Source organism: Pyrus communis, chromosome 10 (assembly GCF_963583255.1).
Source record: "Pyrus communis chromosome 10, drPyrComm1.1, whole genome shotgun sequence".
NCBI lineage: Eukaryota > Viridiplantae > Streptophyta > Magnoliopsida > Rosales > Rosaceae > Pyrus > Pyrus communis.
This window is the reverse complement of record NC_084812.1, coordinates 3,190,322-3,214,110: the sequence shown is the minus strand read 5'-3', so window position 1 is coordinate 3,214,110 and position 23,789 is coordinate 3,190,322. Positions and strand designations below refer to the sequence as shown.

At 37.6% G+C, this 23,789-nt stretch overlaps 6 protein-coding genes across 8 annotated transcripts; 2 read left to right on the top strand and 4 right to left on the bottom strand.

The window, feature by feature from the left end:
• Positions 1-141: 141 nt before the first annotated feature.
• Positions 142-3,288, top strand: LOC137747263 (probable RNA methyltransferase At5g51130). The gene is made up of 8 exons (XM_068487339.1): positions 142-636; positions 1,348-1,462; positions 1,799-1,846; positions 1,995-2,196; positions 2,570-2,657; positions 2,826-2,891; positions 2,987-3,055; positions 3,150-3,288. The coding sequence occupies exons 1-8, from the start codon at positions 511-513 to the stop codon at positions 3,237-3,239; spliced, it is 804 nt and encodes a 267-aa protein (XP_068343440.1). The 5' UTR covers positions 142-510; the 3' UTR covers positions 3,240-3,288.
• Positions 3,289-3,642: 354 nt separating this feature from the next.
• LOC137747261 (casein kinase 1-like protein 3) lies at positions 3,643-8,091 on the bottom strand. 3 transcript variants are annotated; one of them, XR_011069937.1, is made up of 17 exons: positions 7,876-8,091; positions 7,755-7,795; positions 7,484-7,553; positions 7,222-7,370; positions 6,850-6,945; positions 6,694-6,764; positions 6,490-6,551; positions 6,350-6,413; positions 6,112-6,196; positions 5,914-6,040; positions 5,598-5,665; positions 5,438-5,495; positions 5,219-5,334; positions 4,892-5,076; positions 4,646-4,769; positions 4,097-4,173; positions 3,643-3,792 (listed from the first exon to the last, which is right to left on the bottom strand). XR_011069937.1 is itself a non-coding variant. In XM_068487337.1 (15 exons), the coding sequence occupies exons 1-14, from the start codon at positions 7,949-7,951 to the stop codon at positions 4,900-4,902; spliced, it is 1,260 nt and encodes a 419-aa protein (XP_068343438.1). In that variant the 5' UTR covers positions 7,952-8,091; the 3' UTR covers positions 4,421-4,769; positions 4,892-4,899. The 3 variants fall into 3 exon arrangements, 2 of the variants coding, with proteins under 2 accessions (XP_068343438.1, XP_068343439.1); XM_068487337.1 differs by lacking the exons at positions 3,643-3,792; positions 4,097-4,173 and having other exon boundaries at positions 4,421-4,769; XM_068487338.1 differs by lacking the exons at positions 3,643-3,792; positions 4,097-4,173 and having other exon boundaries at positions 4,421-4,763.
• Positions 8,092-9,335: 1,244 nt separating this feature from the next.
• LOC137749037 (uncharacterized) lies at positions 9,336-10,152 on the top strand. Its single transcript, XM_068489220.1, has one exon. It carries the CDS (start codon positions 9,504-9,506, stop codon positions 9,918-9,920), a length of 417 nt encoding a protein of 138 aa, XP_068345321.1. The 5' UTR covers positions 9,336-9,503; the 3' UTR covers positions 9,921-10,152.
• Positions 10,153-10,480: 328 nt separating this feature from the next.
• Positions 10,481-11,955, bottom strand: LOC137746573 (probable xyloglucan endotransglucosylase/hydrolase protein 26). The gene is made up of 4 exons (XM_068486590.1): positions 11,766-11,955; positions 11,535-11,635; positions 11,181-11,374; positions 10,481-11,054 (listed from the first exon to the last, which is right to left on the bottom strand). The coding sequence occupies exons 1-4, from the start codon at positions 11,923-11,925 to the stop codon at positions 10,646-10,648; spliced, it is 864 nt and encodes a 287-aa protein (XP_068342691.1). The 5' UTR covers positions 11,926-11,955; the 3' UTR covers positions 10,481-10,645.
• Positions 11,956-13,656: 1,701 nt separating this feature from the next.
• LOC137748675 (aldehyde oxidase GLOX1-like) lies at positions 13,657-16,796 on the bottom strand. Its single transcript, XM_068488844.1, has 4 exons — positions 16,055-16,796; positions 15,632-15,792; positions 14,903-15,474; positions 13,657-14,339 (listed from the first exon to the last, which is right to left on the bottom strand). The coding sequence occupies exons 1-4, from the start codon at positions 16,688-16,690 to the stop codon at positions 13,744-13,746; spliced, it is 1,965 nt and encodes a 654-aa protein (XP_068344945.1). The 5' UTR covers positions 16,691-16,796; the 3' UTR covers positions 13,657-13,743.
• A 3,452-nt stretch (positions 16,797-20,248) lies between these two features.
• Positions 20,249-22,506, bottom strand: LOC137746614 (protein SPEAR1-like). The gene is made up of 5 exons (XM_068486623.1): positions 22,262-22,506; positions 22,036-22,146; positions 21,070-21,149; positions 20,868-20,946; positions 20,249-20,530 (listed from the first exon to the last, which is right to left on the bottom strand). Exons 1-5 carry the CDS (start codon positions 22,481-22,483, stop codon positions 20,414-20,416), a joined length of 609 nt encoding a protein of 202 aa, XP_068342724.1. The 5' UTR covers positions 22,484-22,506; the 3' UTR covers positions 20,249-20,413.
• Positions 22,507-23,789: the final 1,283 nt, after the last annotated feature.

Below are 23,789 nucleotides of genomic sequence, written 5' to 3'. Positions count from 1 at the left end.
TTGCACGTAAAAATACGCCGATCCAACTTAAAGTAAAGAAATACTAAGGAGATGCTCAAAAGTTGAATTTTCCATTATTTCATATTTTTTACATAATATTTTATAATATTTACACAATGTTATATATTGTTGGCACACGAATTCTGTAAAAAAATATAAGTTAACGAATAATTTAAAAAGAAGTCCATTTTGAGAGATTCTTTCTTCTTTTAACATTTCTCGTGTAAGAATTGCTCTATTTTTACGCTGCAACCAAAGTTTTGGCGCGTACCCAAATAAAAGAAGCAGCGTTGCGTAGGAATTTTAAATTACCGTTATTATTTTCCGTTTGTTTCCCCGATAAAAATTTAAAATTAAATCAAGGTGTTCATATAATATAAAACCCTAAACCTTCATATAAAAGCAATTAAACTCCCCATTCCCCCTCTCTCACCCTCCTTCCTTCGACCTAAGAAACTCTGAAAGACTGTAACTTTACTCCGCTTCGGCTACGAAATTCCGTTTTTGGCCATGTCCAGCTCACATAAACAGAAGAAGGGCGCAGAGGAGCGCGAACAGCAACATGGGCAGATCAGTAATAAGAAACGGAAAGAGATTTTCCCCTACGGAAACTACAAAAGCTACTACGGCTATCGGGTAAGTCGAATCCCCTCCTTCCCCCACAATTTTTAACTTTTGAATGTTGTTATTGCTCTGATGGGTTGTCAGGGAAAGCTTAAACAAGTTTAAAGACAACTAAAGGTTCGATTTTTTGTTTGGGATTTTCTGGGTTTTTTTGTTTATTTGGTTGTTTGAAGCTGATATTGAAGTGGGGTTTATGCATAATTGAGTTTAAGGATACCCAATTAGGTGTTTGTCAAATTTGATTAAAATTATGGTATTTCGTTCGAGTTTCTGTGGGAATTGGTGTTCTGGATTATCAATGCAGTGCATTTGTGAAGCTTCTAAGTAGTCGGATTGATATTATGGATACTGTTTCGATTTATGTTTTGAAAATTTCTTAAGCTAAATTTCACCCATGAATAGTGTTTTAAAAAACGCGGCTAGGCGGCTTTGGAGGCGAGGCGACATGAAAACACCTTTGCCCAGCGGGAGTTGGCTTAAACTCGACTGGACATGGTCCGACTGTGCCTTTTTTTTAATGGAGATTTGGCAACGAAGAAGATGGTATTACCTTTGATTTAGATGAAGAGAATTTGGATGAATGATTTCTTTTTTTGTATGTTTGTAAGATAAACTTGTTTGTGACGTGCACTTTTGAATGACAATGGATATTTGTTTAACCGTCTCGATATTTGTTCGCTCGATAGGAATGTGAAATCTTAGTGCCTTTATATTGTGTTTTAGATTGGTCAAGAAATGGAGGAAGATGCTAGATTGAAGATTTTCAAGAAGGAATGGTTCGAAGGAAAGGATTGTCTTGACATTGGCTGCAATTCTGGAATCATGACCATTCAAATTGGTACTTTTCTCTGAGTTTAAATCGTATTTGAAATTTTTGTTTTACGACTTTGTTGATTATACTATATCGTCTCTGTTTATCTTTCAGCCGACTCCACTTAGTGGGAAAATGTTTTGTTGTTGTTGTCTTTGTTAATCTTTCGTAAACAAATGGTAAATTTAATTCTTATTTGGATAGAAGTTCATAGTCTGAGTCGGCAAAATGTAGTGACTTTCTTGGTTTTGTCGAGTTTAGGCTCTTTTGTAGTTGCGGGTTGAAATGCTTTCTTTACGTATGTGGTTCTCGAGTGTGATTATTCTTGCCGTGGCATCGACATCTTTATGTGCTTGCCTACAGCCAAAAAGTTTTGCTGCCGGAGCATTCTCGGTGTTGACATCGACGCCAGTAAGATTCTGATCATGTGTTAGATTCTTAATATAATCTCATTGAAGTTCAAACAAGTTTAAAATTCTTTACTTTGTTCTCTAAATGTAGTCAGCTTGCTCGTGTATGCATAATTCCGTTATTATATCTCAATGTTGTTTTCTTTCAGATCGAATTCAGGATGCGTACTGGCACGCCAGGAAATTTTTGAGAACGGAGAATGCTAGGAAGACTCCCGGAAAGGCTTCTAAATTGGAGGGTGTAAATGGCTCTTCCGAGGAGAAAGATCTGCTCGACACGGTATCTTTCCGAAAAGAAGATTTTGTTAACAGTCGGGATCCACACAAAAATCATTACGACACCATTACATGGTGAGCTCCGCCGACACCTTTTTCTCAGTTATTCTGATATATTATGTTTGTTTCAGTCCTACTAAGGATATCATTAGTATGTGAAAACTTGCTATGATACTAAACGGGTTGACCAAATAAAAATAACGTAGAGTATAGATCGCCATCGAGTTCTGAAATTTCAGATTTTTCTACATCTAAGAAGTAACGAGGTATTGTCTATCCATCGACCATCGAAGAGTTGTATTAGTACTCCATGAACAAGTACCTCTTATGAGACAACTAGTGTTTTTTATGCAAAATTTGCGTCTTGACGCGTGCTTTTCTATACAGTCATGACGTCGCATTTGCTAGTATAACATTACATTCCTTATTGTGTTGTTCTTGAATACAGTTTGAGCGTGTCGAAATGGATTCATCTGAATTGGGGTGACGATGGATTGATTACGTTATTTACAAGGGTTTGGAGTCTCCTTCGTCCGGTAATTCTTATAACCATTGATGTGCCATGCTTGTTTCGTTTTTCTTTTCTCGCCTTCTGTCAACTAAGCATGGAATTTTAGTTTAAGATAATCTTGATTTATAACGTCCCCTGGTAACATGATAACCCTGCGGAGAAAAGTATGACGAATTTTTCTTCGTATGAGCAGGGCCGAATTTTTGTGTTGGAACCTCAACCTTGGACGTCCTACGAAAAGAATTATAGAGTTTCTGAGGTAATCGTCTTTTAAGGCATTTGTGAATTTTCGAGTTTTAGGTTTCATTGCTTTACTGGAATTGATTCTAAATATTTATTTGTTCCGTTGTGCAGACAACTAAAGAAAATTATAGAAATCTTATGGTGTACCCGAAAGATTTTCAAGACTTACTTCTGGATAAGGTATTTTCAATCGGCTTATAGTTCGAATTCAGGTGGTATTTTTGCTAATTATCGGTTTAGATCTGGGAATATCTGATGTTTCATATGATTACAGATAGGATTCAGAAAAGTGGAGGACATCACTTCAAGCGTGTCGGGCAGCAAAACCGGATTCAACAGACCAATTTTAGTGTTCCACAAATGACATACCTGGTAATGCAGCTCCGGGAGTAGGGCTGGTTGTTCCGTCTGAGAAGCCGTTGTTTATGTGCCAATAGATGGAACATGTCCTGTCCCAATTTTGCATCTGCTCCTAATATGTTGTACATATACATTATAATGTATAAGCGGGTTACCAATTTTGAAGAATATTTTATGTTTTCCTCCTCTTTACGTACTGTTTCACGATGGCGGAAAGGTTCATCGGCCACTCCCACATGTGAACTTTTGATGTCGAAATGAATTACAGAACCAGATTTACAGCTTAAATTTGAAGTTTATAAGGAAACTGAGACTGGGAATAGTTAAATAAGAGGCAAACAATCATAGTACCCGTTAGAAACGAATGATGAGGAGCTCCACAGGGTGTTTGATAGGTGATTCTTGGCTGTCCTGGCCCTCCCTCTTCCTATACATAATCTGTATAGGAAGAGGGAGATATGTCCTCGGGTGTACGCTAGAATCTCCCGTAGATGAGGTACTTGAGCACCAGCACCAACATCGCCTATATATGCACTCTCCTAGTTCAATGGATGTCCCTGAAACCCAACAAACGAATACCACTTCAACAAATAAGCCTCCATTGCCTAAGTAAATATATATAAAAGAAAAACAGACTCCGCTCCAATGTCGCACAAAGGCCATTAGTTTATACTCAAGCAAGTGAAAGTTAAATTGCAAAGATCGACTTTATTTAAAGACGAAATATTGAACAATCCTGGGCAGTCCAATACGATCTACAGTTCAAGCACATACATGATCGATTAAAACGTTGTATGTCTGTGTGTGACTGGGATCAATTAAATGATTAGCAGAGAGAGAGAGAGAGAGAGAGATGCGTACCTTACTATGGACATCCAAGAAGCGGAATAGGAATTCGAGTAATTTGGGAAAGAAATCTGCCATACCTGCCAAAAGACCTGTATGTAACATAAGTGCCTCTGACCTGTTTTCTGTATTTTTTCAACTTCTCGCAAAGTTTATAAAATATAGCCGAAAACATATGAAAATGTCAAATAGAAATGTCTGGTTCCGATAACTTAGTTACACACACAAAAAGAAAAAAGAAGGTCCATCATAAGCCAATCAGCTCCTGAAGCTGCTTCATTCGAAAAACAAATTTATTTCAGATGAATTTTAGGAATCTTAAAATAAAGAGACTGTAAATAAACATCAAATGGCATGGAGACTCCGTATTATATAACAACAATGAAAAAAAATAGCATCACACATCATTTGTGTTATGAGAAAAACTTAAATACAAGACACGGCTGTGTCACTTATGAGAACTATGTACAGCACAGAATCCAAGCTTTGGGTTTTCTGTATCTTATAACCAACACATTTCTAGTCACCTTATGGAAAAAAACTAGCACAAACCAAGGAACTAACTCAATGTCTACGAAGATGCATCCGTAAGATCTTCCTGAATAGACACATTGCATATTTGACAATTAAATCGCCGTACATCTGCAGCTTCAAAGATGTGCTCGAATCTTATAGAGCAAACCTGTTGCTAAAACACAGCGGAAAGCACCCGGTCAACAATAATGCTTAAGAAGATAGACGAGAGCATTAGCCGCAATTACAAAAGCAGCCAACCAAATGATGACCCCAAGTATGAATAAAATGAATTACCATAAAGGTCACTTGGCTGAAGAGATGCGCTGCAGTGATTGAATCCAGCTACTCGAAGGACCTACTTTATTGCCATGTCCATGACCAGTGTTTGTAGCTTCAGTGGGCAAAAGAGGTTTTGTGGGGTTCCTTCTTGAGGTGCCGGAAAATGAAGTAGACGGAGGAAGGTATGCTTCATTCGCAATCTAAAAAGGGAAATTTTTATCCGTGAGTTATATTTGGAACTAAATTTTGAACAATGTAACAGAGTAAAGATACTGCGTAAAAGGAGCGAGAAGAAAAAATTTCTTTTCATCACAGTAGTTACTGGACGGTAATATGACTTACATTCTTTTCAAGAGGGTTGTCATAACTTAAATTCCTGCCCGTTGTTGGAGATTTAAATTGCATGCGGACACCAGGACCAGTGGGATTGGTTGATCTAATTCGATCTGTGACCTCAGCTGGGTAAGATATGCAAAAGTTCACTAAAGGAAAATGCTCGCTCTGCTGTACTAGAGAAGTCAGTTATTTAAGATATGCAAAAGTCCATCACGAAGATCTAACCTTGATGATTATCTACCCGCACTGGCATTGCATGACTGTTGCTTCCTCCAGGAACCGGCTGAACATGTGGGACTCAAATTAGAAGCGCAGCAGTAACCCAACGTTCTCAGAGTCATACAACTAAAAAAATCTGAAAAGACTGAACAGCAATTGCACTTACAGAATCATTCTTTTGTGATTGCTGGTACTTAATGATGGTCCAATCAAATACGTAATCAAATTCATACCCTGCCATTTGGAGACAAACATCCAGAATACTGAATCCGCATCAAAATAAAGCTCTAAAATGTTCATAGAAGTATATGAGATATATAGTTCGTATATAACATAATTTATCATATGGGAATTTTAGGTAAGGGGAAATTTGGGAAATCAAACATATGAAAGCACATTGACTTCAAGCTAAGAGGACCTAAGCAACGTGAAGGACTTAATTTACAACATATGAAAAATCTGGAAAGTTCGAACACCAACACCTTCACGAGAAAACAAATCACGGAATAGGCGTTTCAAGAATCCGTAATCAGGTCGCTGATCAAATGTCAGTGAATGGCAGTAATGGAAATATGATGCGAACTCCACCGGGTGAGATTTGCATAGAACCTTTAGAAAACAGCAGTCAGACCAGTTGACACCAGATAAAAATTAAAGTGCACAGAGTAGTTGACACAAACCTCAATAGGCGTTGATAACTTCTTCTCACAAATTTTGTCATATTTTTGCTTTTTTGTGGCAGCTTTTAAACCCTGCCACGGAAGGCTATAAGCAGGAAAAGTAAAATTGTCAGGGGACAAGGGGGTCAAAACATAATATGGCATGAACAATATATCATCGGGTTCTCCTACTGTATAAGTTTTTCAATTCCTTTCTACAAATTAAAAGTAAAAAAATGGGTGGAAACAGAATAAGTACCTCCCTCTGAGAAAATATAGAAGAACATATCCAAGAGACTCCAAATCATCCCGCCGACTCTGCTCTAAGAACAAAACAATAAATAAGGTTAATGAGTATTTATGCCAACAGATTAAAGATTTTAACACCGAGCAACTTACCAATTCCAAGATGAGTATTGCAGCTTGCATAACGTGCAGTTCCTGTTAAGTTCTTATTCTCCCTGTATGAGGCAAGTGTTAAAAATAGTAATATAAAGCAATATAATAGTAAAAAGGTTGCATGTTATATTTCAATTGTTCCTCAAGCGTCTCAGCACACAGAGAAGAAAATAAGAGATCGCCTTGATATGAAACTGGAAATACCTGTATGGGATGTGACGATTGGTTGTCGCGTCTCGATATCTTTTCGCAAGCCCAAAATCAATTATGTAAACCTAATAAGATAAGTGAAAACAGATTGATGGCAATATAAACTCGAAATACATCTTAAACGATAAAAAGACAACGAAGATGCATCACCTGATTTGCTTTTCGACCAAGACCCATGAGGAAATTATCAGGTTTTATATCTCTGTGCAGAAAACCTTTCGAGTGCACAAACTCTATCCTCGTAATCTTGATACGAGCACACATAAACATTATATCATTCAGTGACATGAAGAATGCGAATTACAAAAGTGAAACTCAATAAAAGTAATGAACTTTTTCTTTGAAAAATTTTCAACTTTCACAAAGGGAAGAAATTTCATCACGAAAAATTGTAACTTTCATAACGAAAATGATCTGAAAAGAGTAAGGTAGCAAAGCAGATTAACTATATGCGAACGCATGTAATATAACGCATGAGCTACGCTGCGCAAGCTCCACTTAAACCCCGTCACAATGTATTACCATTTGATCAGCAAGCATTAAGACGGTCTTGAGCGAAAACTTTCTCCCACAATACACAAACAAATCCTCAAGACTCGGTCCCAGCAAATCGAGAACCAGCACATTGTCCTCGCCGTTGATTCCCGACCATTTTATGTTCGGAATACCGCCTGAACAATTACATACACTCAAATTAATCAAAACAGTAACGCTCAGTTGCTCACAGAAACACTAAACCAACAAGTACTAATATAAAATATACGTATACGTATACAGCACGTACTTCCTCCTTGAAGGATTTTGTATAATTTCGCCTCGTAAAGCAGCTGTGGATGCTTCGTTTTGCTGTTCTCCTGCATTGAGCAGAAATTAAAATCAACTTAATTACTTGAATTAACTGGTAATTAAGCTAAAAAAATGCTTCTTCACTAATTAAGTAGGCAAAAGACTTCAAATTTGATGACAATTGAAGCGCATAAACATAAATTAAATTAAAAAATCAGTTTCAACTGAGAATCGAGAAAAAAAACGGAGAGAGATAATTAGGAGCTTACAATCTTAACGGCGACGATCTCGAACGTCTCGGTGTGAGTAGCTGCAAATGAAATTCAAACAATTTACAGGATTCAGCCACTGTTTCTACGATCAACGGCTCAGATTCAACACGACACTCACCTAGGAAGATTTCGCCGAACGATCCGCTGCCGATCTTGCGGCCGAGCTTGTACTTGCCGCCGATGACCCGCTCCATGTCCGAATTCCCGGATCGGGTCACTCAACTCACAGACTTTCGGATTTTGGATCCGAATCGGAAACCAGAGAAATCGAGAAAAAAAATAAAAATTTAATTTTCGAAATTTGTATTTTTATACGTTGGAACTGAATAACTGAAGCCACACACTGGCGACTTGTTGACTTGTTGTGGCATGGATAAAGAACGAACGTAGAAGGGTAGTTTCGGAACTTTCGGTTGGTGGAGGCCATTGACTTGTTGACTTTGTAGAGATTTGTGTCGGAATTGGACAGAGAGATTTTTTTTTTTTTTTTTTTGATCAAATGATAACTTTTATTAAATTCTAATGTAAACGTTTACATCTTCAGTAAACATATTAAATAAAAACTCCAAACCAAAAACATTTCAACAGAAAGCACTTCCATGCGAGATAATATATGAGGCTACACCATGAGCAGTATATTTCCATTCCGCTTCACAAACACAAATCTCATCCCTCGAAGAGAGAGTTTTGGGGATTTTTGCTTTTCACTAAGGGTATTGTTGTCAACTCGTGGTTTTACCGCCAAATGAGTCGGTGTCAGTTCGGTAAATAAATTGGTAGATGGCGGGTAAATCTGGGAGGGCAACCACGTGATTCCCGCGCAGGTACATTCCTCTGCCGTCGTTTGTAGATTCCTTTCTGGATGCGCGCTCTTATGGGTTGTACCTTTTTTCTGGTTGGAGAAGAAGCGTTGGTGTTCTCGGGAAAATGGAAGCGTTTGCAGAGGATCTTGATTTACCGCCGTCGCGGTCTTGTTTTATTGCCAACTAGATTTGGTCACGTGGACCACAACATGCAATAACATGTGAGGTGGTTTACAATGCTACCCTTCACTTTATGTTTGGGGATTCTCGGAGACGAATTTCAATTGACGGCGATGTCTAAAATCGTAATTATATGGTTGAACGAATTTTAAACTTCGAACATATGTAGTGAATATATAGATATCTTAAAATTTAAATTAATTTAAAAGTGATAATGCTGTGAATACTAATACCATTAAAAATGGTGAACAAAAATACACTTGAAATTTGATGCAATCAGGTAATGAATTGTTTTGATCAGCTAGTCTAATTCACATTTTCGAAGATAAAGTGAGCGGTGCTATTCACAGATTCATTTTTATTTTTCACATACCTTCTTATTCTTCGATTTTCAAGTCAAATGAATTGAAAAAAATCAATGAACAAAAATTAACAAGAGTTTGTGAGACCTAAAAAAGATTGGGTGAATGACACTACCCAAAATAGAATGATAATCCTCTCTAGATCATCTGACGGTATAATATACGATAAACGGATACAATTTAAAAATCTCTATAATCCTCACAAAGAGGATCCGAAGATCCTCATTCCCCAAAACATTCACCCGTATAAGTTATTGCACAACCGAAATAACGAATCATCCAATGCGGCATCGTTTGGTTGCATTTAGTTGTAGTTTTCGTTGATTTCCCACCACCGGACCATACGGGTCAAGTAGCTGCAACACAGAGCAGAGACTCACAGAGAGATCAGATCAACGCCGATGATCGGAGACGTCGAGAAGATGATCGGAGTGGGCCTCATTTGGGGGGCCACCAACGCCCTAATGCGCCGCGGCGCCCTTCTCTGGGATCAAGCCCTCAAATCCTCCTCCTCAGCCCAGGCCCGTGCCCAGCCCGGCCCAATCCACCACAAGCTTCTCGCCTCCCTCACGGGCTGGCTCAAGCTCCTCGCAATTTGGCAGTACACAGTCCCCTTCTTCGTCAACCTCTCCGCCTCCGCTACTTTCTTCGCCATACTCAGCCACACTCCGATCTCGCTCGCCGTCCCCGTCACTAATGCGACAACGTTTGCCGCCACCGCCGTGTTTGGCTTGCTCTTGGGGGAGCAGACCCACCTCGGCCTGGCTATGTTCGGTACGGCTTTGATTGTTTTGGGCATTTGGCTTTGTATCAATTAATTGGATTTTAAAATTTTGCGTAAACTTTATGCGTAGATTAGCTTGTTTTGTTCGATTACTGAATGCTTGAGTGTTTGGCTGATGAGAAAATGAGGGAAAATCCAGAGGAAATTTTTGTCATTTTATTAATACATGATCTTTCTCTGAAATTTATTAATCTGAGGAACTGAAAAGGTAATAGAATGTGACAAATGTGAATGATAGATTAACATTTTAAATTGCAAATTTTACTTATTGGGTTCATTTACTTTATGAATTAGGTTTGTATAAAGTCTAGGCTTAGCATTTGATATGCCGTAGAACTCGATTTTATTCTGTTAAATATCCGTTAGATTACTTGTGTTGCATAGCAAGCTTGATTTGTTTGATTAAAATCGAGTTCCAAGGGGCATAGTTTGCTTGATTTGTTTGGTTATTGATGTTTGAGTGTTTGGCTGCTGAGAAAAGCAAGGAAAATCAACAGGAACTTTGTCGTTTAATTGATACTTCTTTTTCTCTGAAAGTTTATAACTTTATAGATCCATGTAACTGGAATACAAGTAAAAGAATTGTACAAAACAGCAGAATACAACATAATTGAAAATTTGAAACAGATAAAAACCGCGAGGAAAATTTATTTGTCAGTTGTGAACTGGAAGAGGAAAGCCAATTAAGGCTGCAGAATCAGTCGTCTGGTTGAAACCGGATTCGGGTTTCTTTCTGTAGCTTGATTGCTTAGCCTCAAATCAGAATTGTTGTTTAGAACATTCAGGTGGAGTATTTCCACTGAATCGTGTGGTGTCTTTGCAGTAGTCATAGATCATGTAGTTATTCCTGACCCATTGCAGCTGGCCGAGCTTACTGTTGCTCAGCTGGCTGTATATAGGGGAAGTCCACCAGTTAGCCTGGGAAGTGGCGGCGCATACACTAATGCTGGCAGCTCCATTCCACTTGCAGGCTCTTGCCCTGAAGTGTTTGAATCCGGCTGTGAAGGGCGCACTGGTCCAATTTATCTTCACTAGCCCACCTCTAGTCGCCCAGTTATCAGCATTCCATAAGCTGGAGTAAACCCGCATCCCTTGCTTGTTGGGGTAAGCAATCCCCTGGTTTTCGTAGTTTCGGAAAACACGAATGGGCAAACTATCAACATACCACCTGAAATCATAAAAATGAATTGAAGTTTAGAAATTGTTTGGTTCCATGACTCATAGAACTAAGGATGATTTCTTTTCACCCTGTTGAGATTGAAAGCAAAGGCGCCTCGGTCGTTAGGTAACTTACACAACTTCAGTAGGGTTCCAATGTATGGTGTAGTTGTGGAAATCAGCAGACGGGTCAAACCAGAGGTAAAATTGCTGCTCTTTGCTTCCATTTCCTTGTGTATATATGTTTGTGTGGACAATGTAAGGTTGTCCAGAAACATTCCCTAGGAATTCAAAATCTATCTCGTCGTGTTTGGTTCCTGTTGACGATAGCTGCACAAATTCGAGTATGAACAAATTAGCACACGTTAGTTTATTCTGTAGGTCCCTGGAATTGGGGATTCATCGTCAACGAAGAGAGATTATCTCACTCTGGTTTTTTTTCGGTGTTTTTATGAGCTATCTATCTTGCTTCAGTTAGTAATTAACTTACATAGTAGGCTGTTACTGTCCCAGCGGAATTCCCAGGTACCAACTTAATCAGCATCTCGATGCTTCCGAATAAGAAATTTCTCTTTGACATAGCAGCAGACCCTGCAAAGCAAAGACAGTATTAATGTAGTCTGGTTAGAGGAGATAACTTGATCATTACGCATTTATTTGCTTGGTTTCTTTGATCTAAGCACGTAGAGCACGAGAAATTTAAGGAGTAAGTTGTTCTAACCTGAAGTTTGATCGAGCACGAGGTTAAGATTCTCGCCTTGAATCACAGCGTGTTGGGTACCCCAGGTGAGGTACATGCTCTTTGCAGCAGTTGCATCAGCTACATTTTGATGGAACACAGTGATGCATAGAGCTACCAGGAATGCTTGCAAAACTGCCATTTCGACTTCAGTCCCAACTAGATTTTCCTCTTTTTTCTAGGACAACAATTTACTTGTTGGAAATGGGATCGATCGATGCGTCTTGCTTTGGATTCTTGATGGCTTTATATAACTTTTTGTTTTGCAGTGTGCAAAATATGCTCTCCTACGACGTAGTCATAATTTTTGACATTCTTGTTTTAATCAAAAACGTTGAAGCATGCTTCTCAAAAGTCAAAGCTTACAGTTCACCAAAATGTAAAAAATAAAAATAAAAAAAGTCAAAACTTACCAATTATATTGCAAATACATTTTTTATTTATTTATATTCAAGCGATACATTCTAATATAATTTACACTAGAGGAGAGGGATTCGAACTTGGATATAGAGAAGAGCACATTGTCAAACTATTTTAGCCGGATTTGAATTTGAGCGCAGAAAGGGGACATTGCCCTAGTAAGGTGGTAGGGAGGAGGGGAAGAAACAAAGATGCATAACTGAAACAAAATCTTAAAAGTGAGTTTTCATTTTTTTTTTTTTGTAACAAAAAGTTTAGGGAGAGATTGGTTACTCTCAACACCAATGCCAAAGCATACCCATAAGCTCGAGCTAGGAGAACTCACACTTGGCACCTAACTACCAGCTGCCAAGGGTATGAATTAAATTTACGTAAGAATTACAAGTCGTGCACTAACGAAGACTGATGATAGTGGGACTTGAATCTAGGTGGAGCGACACACAAGATAGGTATATAACCGAGCCAACCGTTGTTGGCATTTTTCATTTTCATTTTGTGACCACACGACATAATTTTCCAAGGTCAATTTCGTTTCTCTCATATATCTATAATGCAAAAATTAAACATAAAAACTAAAAACGAAATGACCATAAACGCTAAAATTATTGATTAATACGTTTGACTTCTAATTATTTGTTCATTTCCAATGTTTTCGTGGGGTCGTGGTGCAAATGTCATAGATGTTGTAAGAGTAGGAGAGAATGGGTGTCATTAGCTGGGACGCGGTGCGATTAGGAATTTAGGAGAAAATTGTGCTTGGGACTAATGCTAGTAGTGGGGACAGCTGAGCTGGCCAGCTGGGAAATGACGAGTTCATAATTTGCTTGGCCAGTTGGCCTGACGTGCAGCCCTGCAGAGAGGTTTCATACAAAGTTCTCAACTATTTATATATTTGGTGCTTACAAGGTTTGTTCAAGGAATTCGATCAAATAGTTCCCTTTTGCCTGGTTGAGCCTGCACGGCTTGGCGCCCGCTGTGAGTGACAGAAGGAAGATGATTCGACCGTAAAACTTCTTCCAGCATATTTTAGTCAACTCCTTTTTCTTGGGTTATAAATGAAAGATAATCTATATTTTAGTTATTAATCATGAGCAAAATAATCATAGATACTAGTGTTTGTGGTAATCCGACCCTTTAAAATTGTTGGTTAAGAGTATCATAATTATAAATTAGGGTTATATGTACCCGTTTAACCTCGAATGGAAGGTTCAAAATGGTGAGAATGTTACACTAATCAACAACTTTAACTCAATTCTAGTTATCACACCAATTTTGGCCCCCTTCAACTAAAATTTTTGTTTGGACTAGCATAATGATGTCTAGTCATCCAAAAGTTAGCGCATTTAGTGGGAAAATGTTTTGTTGTTGTTATTGTAATTTCGTTATAAATTTGACGTACATCGATCAAAATTAATATGACGAAGCAAATTAAGAAAAGAGAAAGATATCATGGTATAATCAAAATAATTAATTAATTTTGATTTAAACATGAGTGAAGCAGGCGATCATGAAGCTAGGAAATTAAGCCAGCCCTAATTAATTACAGAATCTGCACCCAAATTCCCACGCTAGGCACACCGCGATAGGCAACAAAAAGCAGGTAGTACCCTGGCGGAGCGAACATGCTCGAACGTGGCGCCGCCACTTGAAGCTTGTAAACACCCCGTGCCACCTTCTTCAAGTCATTCTTTCCCAAAATAACCAACCTCTGGTTCATCGAGAACCCGTGAGTCGTGAAAGGCGGCGCGTACATTGTCACCTTGATGTCTGCAATGGCCGCGGGGTTGTCTTGGAGCTGAAACTGGACGTTGAATGGCTTGCCGTACTTCAACTTGATGTCGGAGTTCTTGTCCATGATGGCAGGGCGGTGGATAGCCAATGCCGGGTCTAGGTAAGGCGGCGAGAAGTGCTCGATTCTCATCTCGGTTTGGTACTTGGCCTGGAACTGGTACCCTGGGTTGGTGTTGCTGCCTGCTACAAGGATTTTGCCATTAGGGAGGAGTGCGGAGGTTGAGTGGTACATTCTTGCAATCAGAGTCGGTTGCAAGTTCTTGAATCGGTTTCCTGGTTTGTTGTTGGGACTGTAAAGCACAGGAGTGAAGTTGGGTTGCTCTGCCATAGCCCATGCTGACACACCTGTTGAAAAAAACTAGGGTTACAAATTGCTGTATTTATATTGTTCTTTTGACAGACTTATGTTACTTGATATATTAGAAATTTAGAATATGCCTTTAGTTTGAGATTAGATTTTGATTATGGTTCTTAGGGTACAAGTAAATTGTTATAAGGATTGCATGTATGTTTAGGGTTTTTTTTAAAGGTTTGAAACTACTTCTGGAGAAATGAAAGGACCTTTATGTCATAGAAGCACACCCCCAATTGCATTAGAAACACTTAAGCTTTAATTTAAAAGTGATTCTAACAAAAATATTTTTAACAAAAGTGCTTATACGTGAGTGTTTTCCTCTTCTCGTTTGGCGCACCAAGACAATCAGCGTAAGTATTTTCTACCGAAGTAATTCCAAGCAAGCCATCATTATCATAATAACTTACCGCTAATCAAATGACATAAATCAAACTCTAATTTAACATCCGAACTTAATCAAGAAAACCATTTTATTTACCAAAAGATGAAAAATCTAAAAACCCCAGGGAAAATAAAGTTCAGAAAAACCTTTACGAGAATGAGGCAAGCATACCTAGTTGGGCACCGTTAATAAGCAAGAGGTCTCCAGTTGGGAGGATAAGTAGATCTCCCATGACACGGCGAGAGGGCATTTTTTCCTTAACCCACTTAGGGTCAGCGTCTGTAATCCGAAGCCTTGCACAATCTTGCAACGCGGGAATGAACTTCTGCTTGCCTGCAAGGGCATAAGCCCCGGGTTTTGCACCACCGCAAACAATGACCTCGGCAGGGACGAGCTGAGGGTTGGGGACACTCAGGTCTATCGGCAGCAGGGCTGACATCCCTGATGCCGGGTAGTTTCGCGATCCACCACCCAACACGCGGAACTCTTTGATTACTTTATTGGTCTGAGGGTTGAGCAGGACAGAGCGGCGGTTGGCGAGGATGAAGAGGTTGCCATCCGTCGAAAGGTGGACGAAAGGATAGAGGTTGTTTTCGTCTAGGTCGGTGGTTTCATCGAGCATTGGCAAGAAGATGGCTTGCTTGTTGGCTTGTCCTTCCCGTGGAACGTACTCAAAGCTGTATGCCTTGCGGCCACCGACTATAATGAATCTACCGTCAGGCAGGGTAACTTGTGTTGAATACCTATGATTTAAACAACAAAAATCTTAATTAACACTAAACAATCGTTTGTTTGAAAATATTTAATTTAAATTAATGTTTCGAGGTGTTTTAGTGGAAACCCTAAACCAATTCTTGGTGCACAAGAAACTAATAGGATTGTCCAATAATGTATACGTACCATCTTGGTTCTGCCAAAGCGTCGGGGAGATCCCTAAAGTCACATGTGGGGCATGCATCGAAGTATCTAACACTTCTAGTTCCATCCAACCAACCACCGGTGCTTATAAACCTACCGTCGGCGGTCAGCCCTCCTGACGAGCACCATGGGTCTGTAAGGACCTGTTTATAGATCACCACCGTCACTGTAGCCCGTATTTGGAAATAGATTCGTAAAATGATAAACTCAAAACTTATTTTTGAGCGTTGGCATGCGAACTAGCATGGACTGTATAGCAACATAAAATGCTTATATATGATCAAGATTCACAATCAATAAAATGTAAGCATTTATACGACACCAATATAAGTCTGATAAAAAAACGTTATTCATGTTGTAATATATGCATAAGTTGAACGAGTGCAATATGCATGTGATCCGAACCTTTAGCGGCCTGACTGCATTGGTTTGAACATCATATTCAACTGCATGAGCCCAACAATCTGTTAACTGCTCGCCCTTGTCATTCTTGAAGGGTATGCATTGTCCGTTAGGCAATTTAAGGTTGGAAATACGGAAGGCAGTGGCATCGTACATTAGGATCTTGTTGTTGGGGAGCAAATTCAAATGCATGGCCGACACGCCTGAGTTCAATTGAACAACTTGCCACGCCCCAGTGAATTGGGTTGGGAAGTCATGTGAAGGTACATCTGCCGCTGGCTTGCCAGGCTGAGGAACACCGGGAAGTCCCGGCAAGTCAAGCTTGGGACGCGCGGCACGCTTCTTATTGTGGAAGTTTTGCCTGCTGCGTTTAAGATCAGCAGCGGGCTCTGCCTTACCGGCAGTAGGACCATTATGGGGCTCTGGCCTATCAGGCCTTGGATCAAAGCCTTCAGCAGAAGCAAAATCCGCGCCCTCAACTATGCGACCATTGCCATCTCGTTCATCGAAACCCAAGGGGTGGAAGGAAGGGAATTGAGGGAAATGAGGCAAATGAGTAAAATGAGGTTCTGCGTCAATCCCATTAATTATAAAGAGGAGAGGGAGAAAAATGAGAAGCTTGTAATGCAAGGCAGCCATTGAAGAACTCAAAATTTCTCCAATAGCTCTTCAATTTCCTTGCTTTGTGCTTCTCTGTTTTGATTCCCAGCTTAACCCTCCATCTCTCCTTTTATAATTTGTAAGTATATATCGCCACCAATCGGTTAAGATCTTTTGCAAAAATAGCAATGTGGTTGTTAATCCTTGTTTGCAGGCACCCCTAATCGTGACTACTAATCATTTTTATCGGTTATCACCATTTCCTCAATTTGTATCGTCCCTTAATTTTGAATGTCAATTCAAAGGCACCAGTTCGTTTTAGGGGTGTAAACTAATGGCTATGGTGAAAACCCATTTATAGCAGTTCCATCGATCAAGAAGCAATTGCTATTTTTGTGGTGACAATTAATTTTTGGTCATTACCCCTTAATCCCATCGTAAAGTAATTTCCAATTTTTTTTTGGCTAAACCATATAATGGGCAACTTAATTTGGTATCGAATTCACCATCTACGAGATTCGAACCTAATACCTCTCATTTTCAAGTGAAAAGAAATATCATTAAACCATAGTACTGAGTGATAATTTTGGAACCATATTATTTGCCTTTGAATATGTCATATCTCTTTTACAACAACATGTGTTATGTACAAATTTTTTTTAAATAACGATATTCATTATATAAACTTCAACCGTACAACAAAAAATGATTTTTTTTTTTTAAATTATAGAAAACGATGCCACACTTAATTAATAGCTGGGTCTAATATATATGGTATCCAAACAAGTTGACAGCAATTTTCTTTTTCCTTTTTTTTAATCGAAAACAGTGACTTTTAACTGGAGGCCCCTCCACAAATGATAAATTTGGCAATCAATGTTGCACATATTTATATACATACACATTTCCTCGAACATTATAAATTAATGAAGAACTTTGTTTCTTGACTTCGCGTATCATATTTTTTATTATGCCTCATTTGACAACTCGAATCGTACTGACTATTTCAATCGAATAGGATAAATAATCATCGAATAATGCTAACTAAATTAGTTGAGTATTTAGTGCTGTGTCGAATTAATCTGTGCATCGAATAATATGTCAGACTAAAATAATTTTCTAAAAAAGTTCTACAAAATGAAAAGGGGAGAAAACCCAAAAAAAAAAAAAAAAAAAAAACCACAGACCAAAGACCAAGAATAATGCAAAGTACTTGTGTACGTTGAACTTTATAGGTGAGTCAACATGTGTTGACACTATGTTAAACATGTCATAGGAAGAGAACTAAATCTAAACTACCTATTAATAGAATCCGTTTGTCAACCAAAACTTTAAGAAATTACCATTATAATTCTCTAATTAAAATTGAATATAAATAAAAATTATAAGCAATTTATTAATTACACAAACACGAATTTTACTATCTTTACATGAGCCTATAGCCATGTAATAATAACATACCCTATTTAAAAATTCAAAATTAAATTAAAAAACCAGAAGCAAACAACCTCCAATCATACAAAAAATAGAATAATAGGCTTACGAAAAGAAGAGTAAGGTGGAGCGGTTGTTTGATACGGTGCGAATGGACGTGGGAAGACGGAGAAGAGGGTGTAGGATTCTTTCCTCTCTTTTTTTCTCTTTCTTTCCTTCTTTTCCTATTAGAACGGTCACGGTTAAGTTATGTCAATATCTTATAGTAATTTTTTATAATAGGAGAACGACAAAATAAGAAAATATGAGAAGAGATGATGAAAGGAGATGGAAAGAGGAGGGGAGAGAATTCTAATTTGGAAAAGAGGGAGAAAAGAAAAGCAAGGTTCAGTTCACTGCTCTCCCTTTTTTTTTTTCTTTTTTTTTTTTTCTTTTCCTTTTGCCCTTTTCCTTTTGTTTTTTTTTCAATGACAATCCCTACTCACAACAAGTCGTAGCAAAATAAAAAGACGAATTAGTTGCACGCCCAGAGGATACGTGCTGACTGCTAGTTTTATTGGAAACAGAAAAACGAATTATTAAGATCGTTACTGATGTATATCTCACACAGCAAAGAGTCCGGATCCTCAATGGATCCTTTTTGTGAAGATTCTGAAAATTCGTGAATCGTATCTATTTATCGTGCATTATGCGATTAGAAATTATTTTAAATATTTTTATTTAAAAATAAACATAAATAGTACTTGACAAAAACTTATCTCATAATGTACGATAAATGAACACAATTCACGAATCTCTAGAATCATCATTTAAAAAAAATCCGAAAAGGATCCTGTTCAACAAACACCTTCTAGCAAACTCTACATCCTTAGGCCTCTATTTTCCTTCTTTAACTAACTCCTAACTGACTTACAAAACCAGTTGTATAATCTGCTGACATCTGGCACAATCTTGGCTCTTCATTCTTCACCCTTTAACTGATCGAACCGTTGAGTCTTTGACACCTAAGCTCAAACCCGTACCGCATAAAAAGTAGACAACGTTATCTAATCCATATCCCACTTTGTTATTGAATTATTGCTTTTGTACGAAATCAGGGCAACGCATCAAGTTTGCCGACAAATAAACCTCTGACAGATTATCCATTCAAAACTAAGAATACTGAATAATACACACTGTTGAAAAGGGCGTCGATTGCCAAGTTAGACATTCGATTAGGTATTGTTCTGCAACTCTTCTATATACTTTCCAGCTTTGCAGGGAGGACCCTAAATTTAAAAGCAAGACTGGACTCCGGAACCCTAACGGTACTTTTCAAGTTTTTTTCATGAGAAAAACACTCTCAACCTGTGAGCCATGGGAATCCAAATGTTTTTTTCATTTTTTGGTTGAAAACAAACAGTATGAAGACTTGATGCATGTTATTATTCACCCATAAAGTTGATTTCTATATTTTGCTACATGATCTGAAGAAAGCTAAGAAGGCAACAGTTTTATTTACTTTCTATAAGCAAATGGAATGTATATGCTATGGGTTGGATTCGTTCATCTTGTATAATCACACTTTTCTTAATGTCAATCGACAATCATAATAAAGAAACCACTGAGTATTATGAAAATAATTGTATGATCTAGGTCGTGTATACAACAAGATTCTCTACTCATATTTTCTGAAATAACATGTGTTATGCTCTTTTTTTGTTACTGCATATGTGTAAATAATGGAAAGTGTTTTTCACACTATTGCATCATGTTTATTTCTGGCTTTTGAAATCAATGGACATGAATAAGCATAATATGAGGAAGAAAAATAGTGGTTTTTTTCCTCTAAAAAATGATTATATTCGGATGTTAAACTAATTACTAGATCTCACTTTTACTGAACAGATTTAGAATCCGCTTGACTCAATAGTAGTTAATCATATCCTTAACATATTTTCTTTATTTTAATTGATTCACTTTTTAACTTTCGTACAAAAGCTTACTAGTTACTATTGATTAATAGGACTTAGAGAGAATAGAAACATCCCTCAAACCAAGAAATCAAGAAAGTTTTACTATGTATCAAGGAAAATATTAGTACTAATGTTGTTCCTTCTTTTCTTAGGCAATATGAATTCAACGGTTCAAGAAGAATAATTCATCACTGTATTATGCAGACAAAGTCAATAAACTTGCATTAAATGAGCTTTTCCACATGAAAATGAAAATTAATTAATTTGTTGCCTATGCGCAATTTGAAGCGCCACATATTTTGATGATCAGCTTGAAATTGCAAGTAAAACGTACGTACGCATGTAGTTATGAACCCATACAGACTCGAGCAAACTAAAGTGAGAGTCTGAGCTCCAAATCTAGATCTTGGGTGTCACTTGATTCAGAGTTGTGACTGCTTGAGCCCATGGAGCTACTTCTATGTTTTCCGGTCTTCCTGTGCTGAGAGTCCTACAGATATAATAAGATCACCAAATCAATTCAAACTTGGATCACCAGTGCATATATATAGAAATGTGAAATAAATAGAATCATAGTTTACCAATTGAGAAATTATTTTTGCATCCAATTTTTTTTCTTTTTGGACATCTCTGTTTATTTTTGTTCATTGATTCTCTTTTGATTTAATCAAGCAAAATGCTAAATGGACAGGGATGTGCAATTGTGCATGTTAAAAAAATGGGTGTGCGGAACTCTATCACCTATTAATTTTGTTTCATTTTATCAGAATTAATGTGTCAAAGTAGATCTACATTTGATAGGTGAGAAAGCATGTAATTACAAGTACCTCTACTGGAGTTTGATTTAGAAGGTCTCCAGTCATGCTCGGTTGCACAAAATGTTTGGTGTCTAGGATGACGTCCCATCTGGTTTTAAGAAATTGAAATTACACGTACGGGTTAGAAACAAAAACAATTTCAGGAAAAGAAAAAACAATTCGCAGAAGTCACAAAGAATTCGAGAGAGAGAGAGAGAGTAAGCATACGCACCCTCCTGTTGTACTATGTTGGGAATTATGATCACCACCATATATCATGTTTGCTCTTTCATATTCACCAAGACCGCCCATCTGCAATACCAGGGAAATTTTAAGGAATTTAATTAATTAGAAACTCCATAAGATTGATCAGAAGTACTACTTGTTGAAATTGTTTTTAGATCGATGAGATGGGATCTCATTCTAACGACACCGATATTGTTCCCAACTTTACCACCTGCCTAATCCGTCAGGTGTGGAGTTTTACCACAAAAAATCTCGGTATTAGTTAGAGTAGGGTAATCATATTTAAAGCCACCCTTGTTGACTTCCCCCATCGATATGGGACTGCCAACATGCCCCCTCATGTGTAACCCCATTTAGTAGTTCACACGTGGAGATTCACATATCGGCAATTGAAACTCAGAGGCCGGCTCCAATGGAGTCCAGACTTGTTTTCAGTTTTTAAGAAAGTGCTTCTTAAGAACTCAGCTGATAAAGGCTGATCAAGAGTATGGTTTTTCAGAGGTAATGAGGTTTGACTATAGAAACTGGATTTATTGCAACATATGGCCTGCGACTAACTAGGGTTTGGAGCCAAATAACGAATAAAATTAAGTAACTTCCTATATGTAAGAAAAGTCAATCAATTAGGAGGAGGAGGAGGAGGAGGAGGAGGGGGTTGAGGGGGGGGAGGGCGGGGCGAACCACTATTGTTCTAATAAAACCACTATCGTTTCTATTAAACCATTATCGTTCACCTCAGAAAAGGGGGAAGAAAAAAATTGCTCCAATTGGGTAAAAATGATTGAATTGTAAGCATTTGTTGTGGGTGGTGATGATCATGACATAGATGAAGTTGGACACGATTTCACAATCATTGATCAACATATATGTGTGTGCATGGTGACCCATCAACAAATTAACTGGAAACGAAATTACGATTAACGAAAATTGTGGAAAATTACACAAAACGCACCATGATGTTGGGGTGGAAGCCATAAGAGAGTGGGGAAGATGTGGAGGATGGTGAAGAAGAGAAAGATGATGATGGTAGGGATGAATAAGCTGTTTGCACTCTGGTGTCCTCCTGCAAGATTATAATGAATTTACATTAAAACCCCATGAGACTTAAAATTCTCTCTCTGCAAATGAACCCAATTACGAATTACTCAAAGATGGAGAGAAAGTATATGCGTACGTACGTTGTTGAAACTAGTGGAGTATGGAGAGTGGAGGGAAGGATGATAAGTGGAACCCATTTGACCGTGTAATCTGATCTTCTCCAATTGAGCCACTCCAAGGCCTCTCTGGGGTTGCTTTGGCTTGTCTGAATTACTCTTCTTTCCTTTCCTTGAAGATGAAGAAGAAGAAGAACCACCACCACCTCCTCCCATGTTTGGCTCCCCAAAATAACTGCTTCCCATCTGATCAATCTTCTTAATTTCGATTTCTTCCTCGCGCTATGTATGTACGAGAGTATCAGACTAACCCTTTCACAGAGAGAGAGAGAGAGAGAGAGAGAGAGAGAGAGAGAGAGAGAGAGAGAGAGAATATAGCAAGTAGAGAGAGAAAGAGAAGATAGGTTTTGCAAATCCAAAACTTTGTGGCAAGCTACTCTGAGAAATCAGAGATCTCCAGTGACCCTTAAGCTGGCTTGCAAAGCCAGTAATTATTGCATCGCTGGATCAGATTGTATGTAGATTCTTATGTTTATATACTTAGATTTTATGCTCCTCCTCTTTTTTCCAGTAATTTCATAACTCATATAATTTCATTACTTTAATATTTTCCATATTTTTTTATATAATTGTCCTACAATATTGTATTCCATTTATCAAATATTTTCTTTTCCTTTAGATGTGGACTTTATAGACTACTACTTGAAAGCGATTGTCAATGTGATTTGAAGTGTTAAAATATTGTGCATCAATCAAACAAGAAACTACTCCAACACGCGCTGCAAATGAGTTGCATATGTCACTAGTTTATGCTGTCTGCAAATTTTATTATAAACATTTAGTTTTTTATGATAAATTAAGTTAATTAACAATGACCATTTTGCTTCCCGAACAATTTATAATAATTATCCTACAGTGTTTTATGGTGGCTGTCATATTTATTACATAATTTTTTACAGTAGCATCTTTAGCATATGTGGAAATGCGGGTATATGTAATTGGTAATAAAAGATAGTGGAAATTCAAAAAAATTTCTTTTATTTGATCAAATGAATGCAAAAAAGAAATATTACTTCTTCTCATTTTTTTTTATGGATATCTTTTCTGATTTTATTACAAACGATATTATTATTTTGAAATATATTGAAAATAAGAGGTTATGGATAATTCAGAATGCAATGAGTTAAAAACGAGGATTCTATCAATCAAACCATTAGAACAATACTTGGCTACTCAAATATAAATAGGAACTCCTACTTTAAACTTTTCGTGTTTGAATTACAAAGTTTTGTGCTTTTGATTTATAAGTCCTCTGTAAAGATAATCTCTACAAAAATGAATTAAAACTAAAGTTATTTAGTAAATTTATTATAGCAAATACAAAGACTGTTCGTAATACTTTTATCAATCTCGTTCGTCTGTTTTAATATAGTTCGATGACTAAACGACCTTAATTTTAATTGATTTTTTAACATAATTAATTTTACATAATGATTTATAATAGGAATCGATTATGATCATAAATACAAAATTCTAAAAATCGACAACGAAT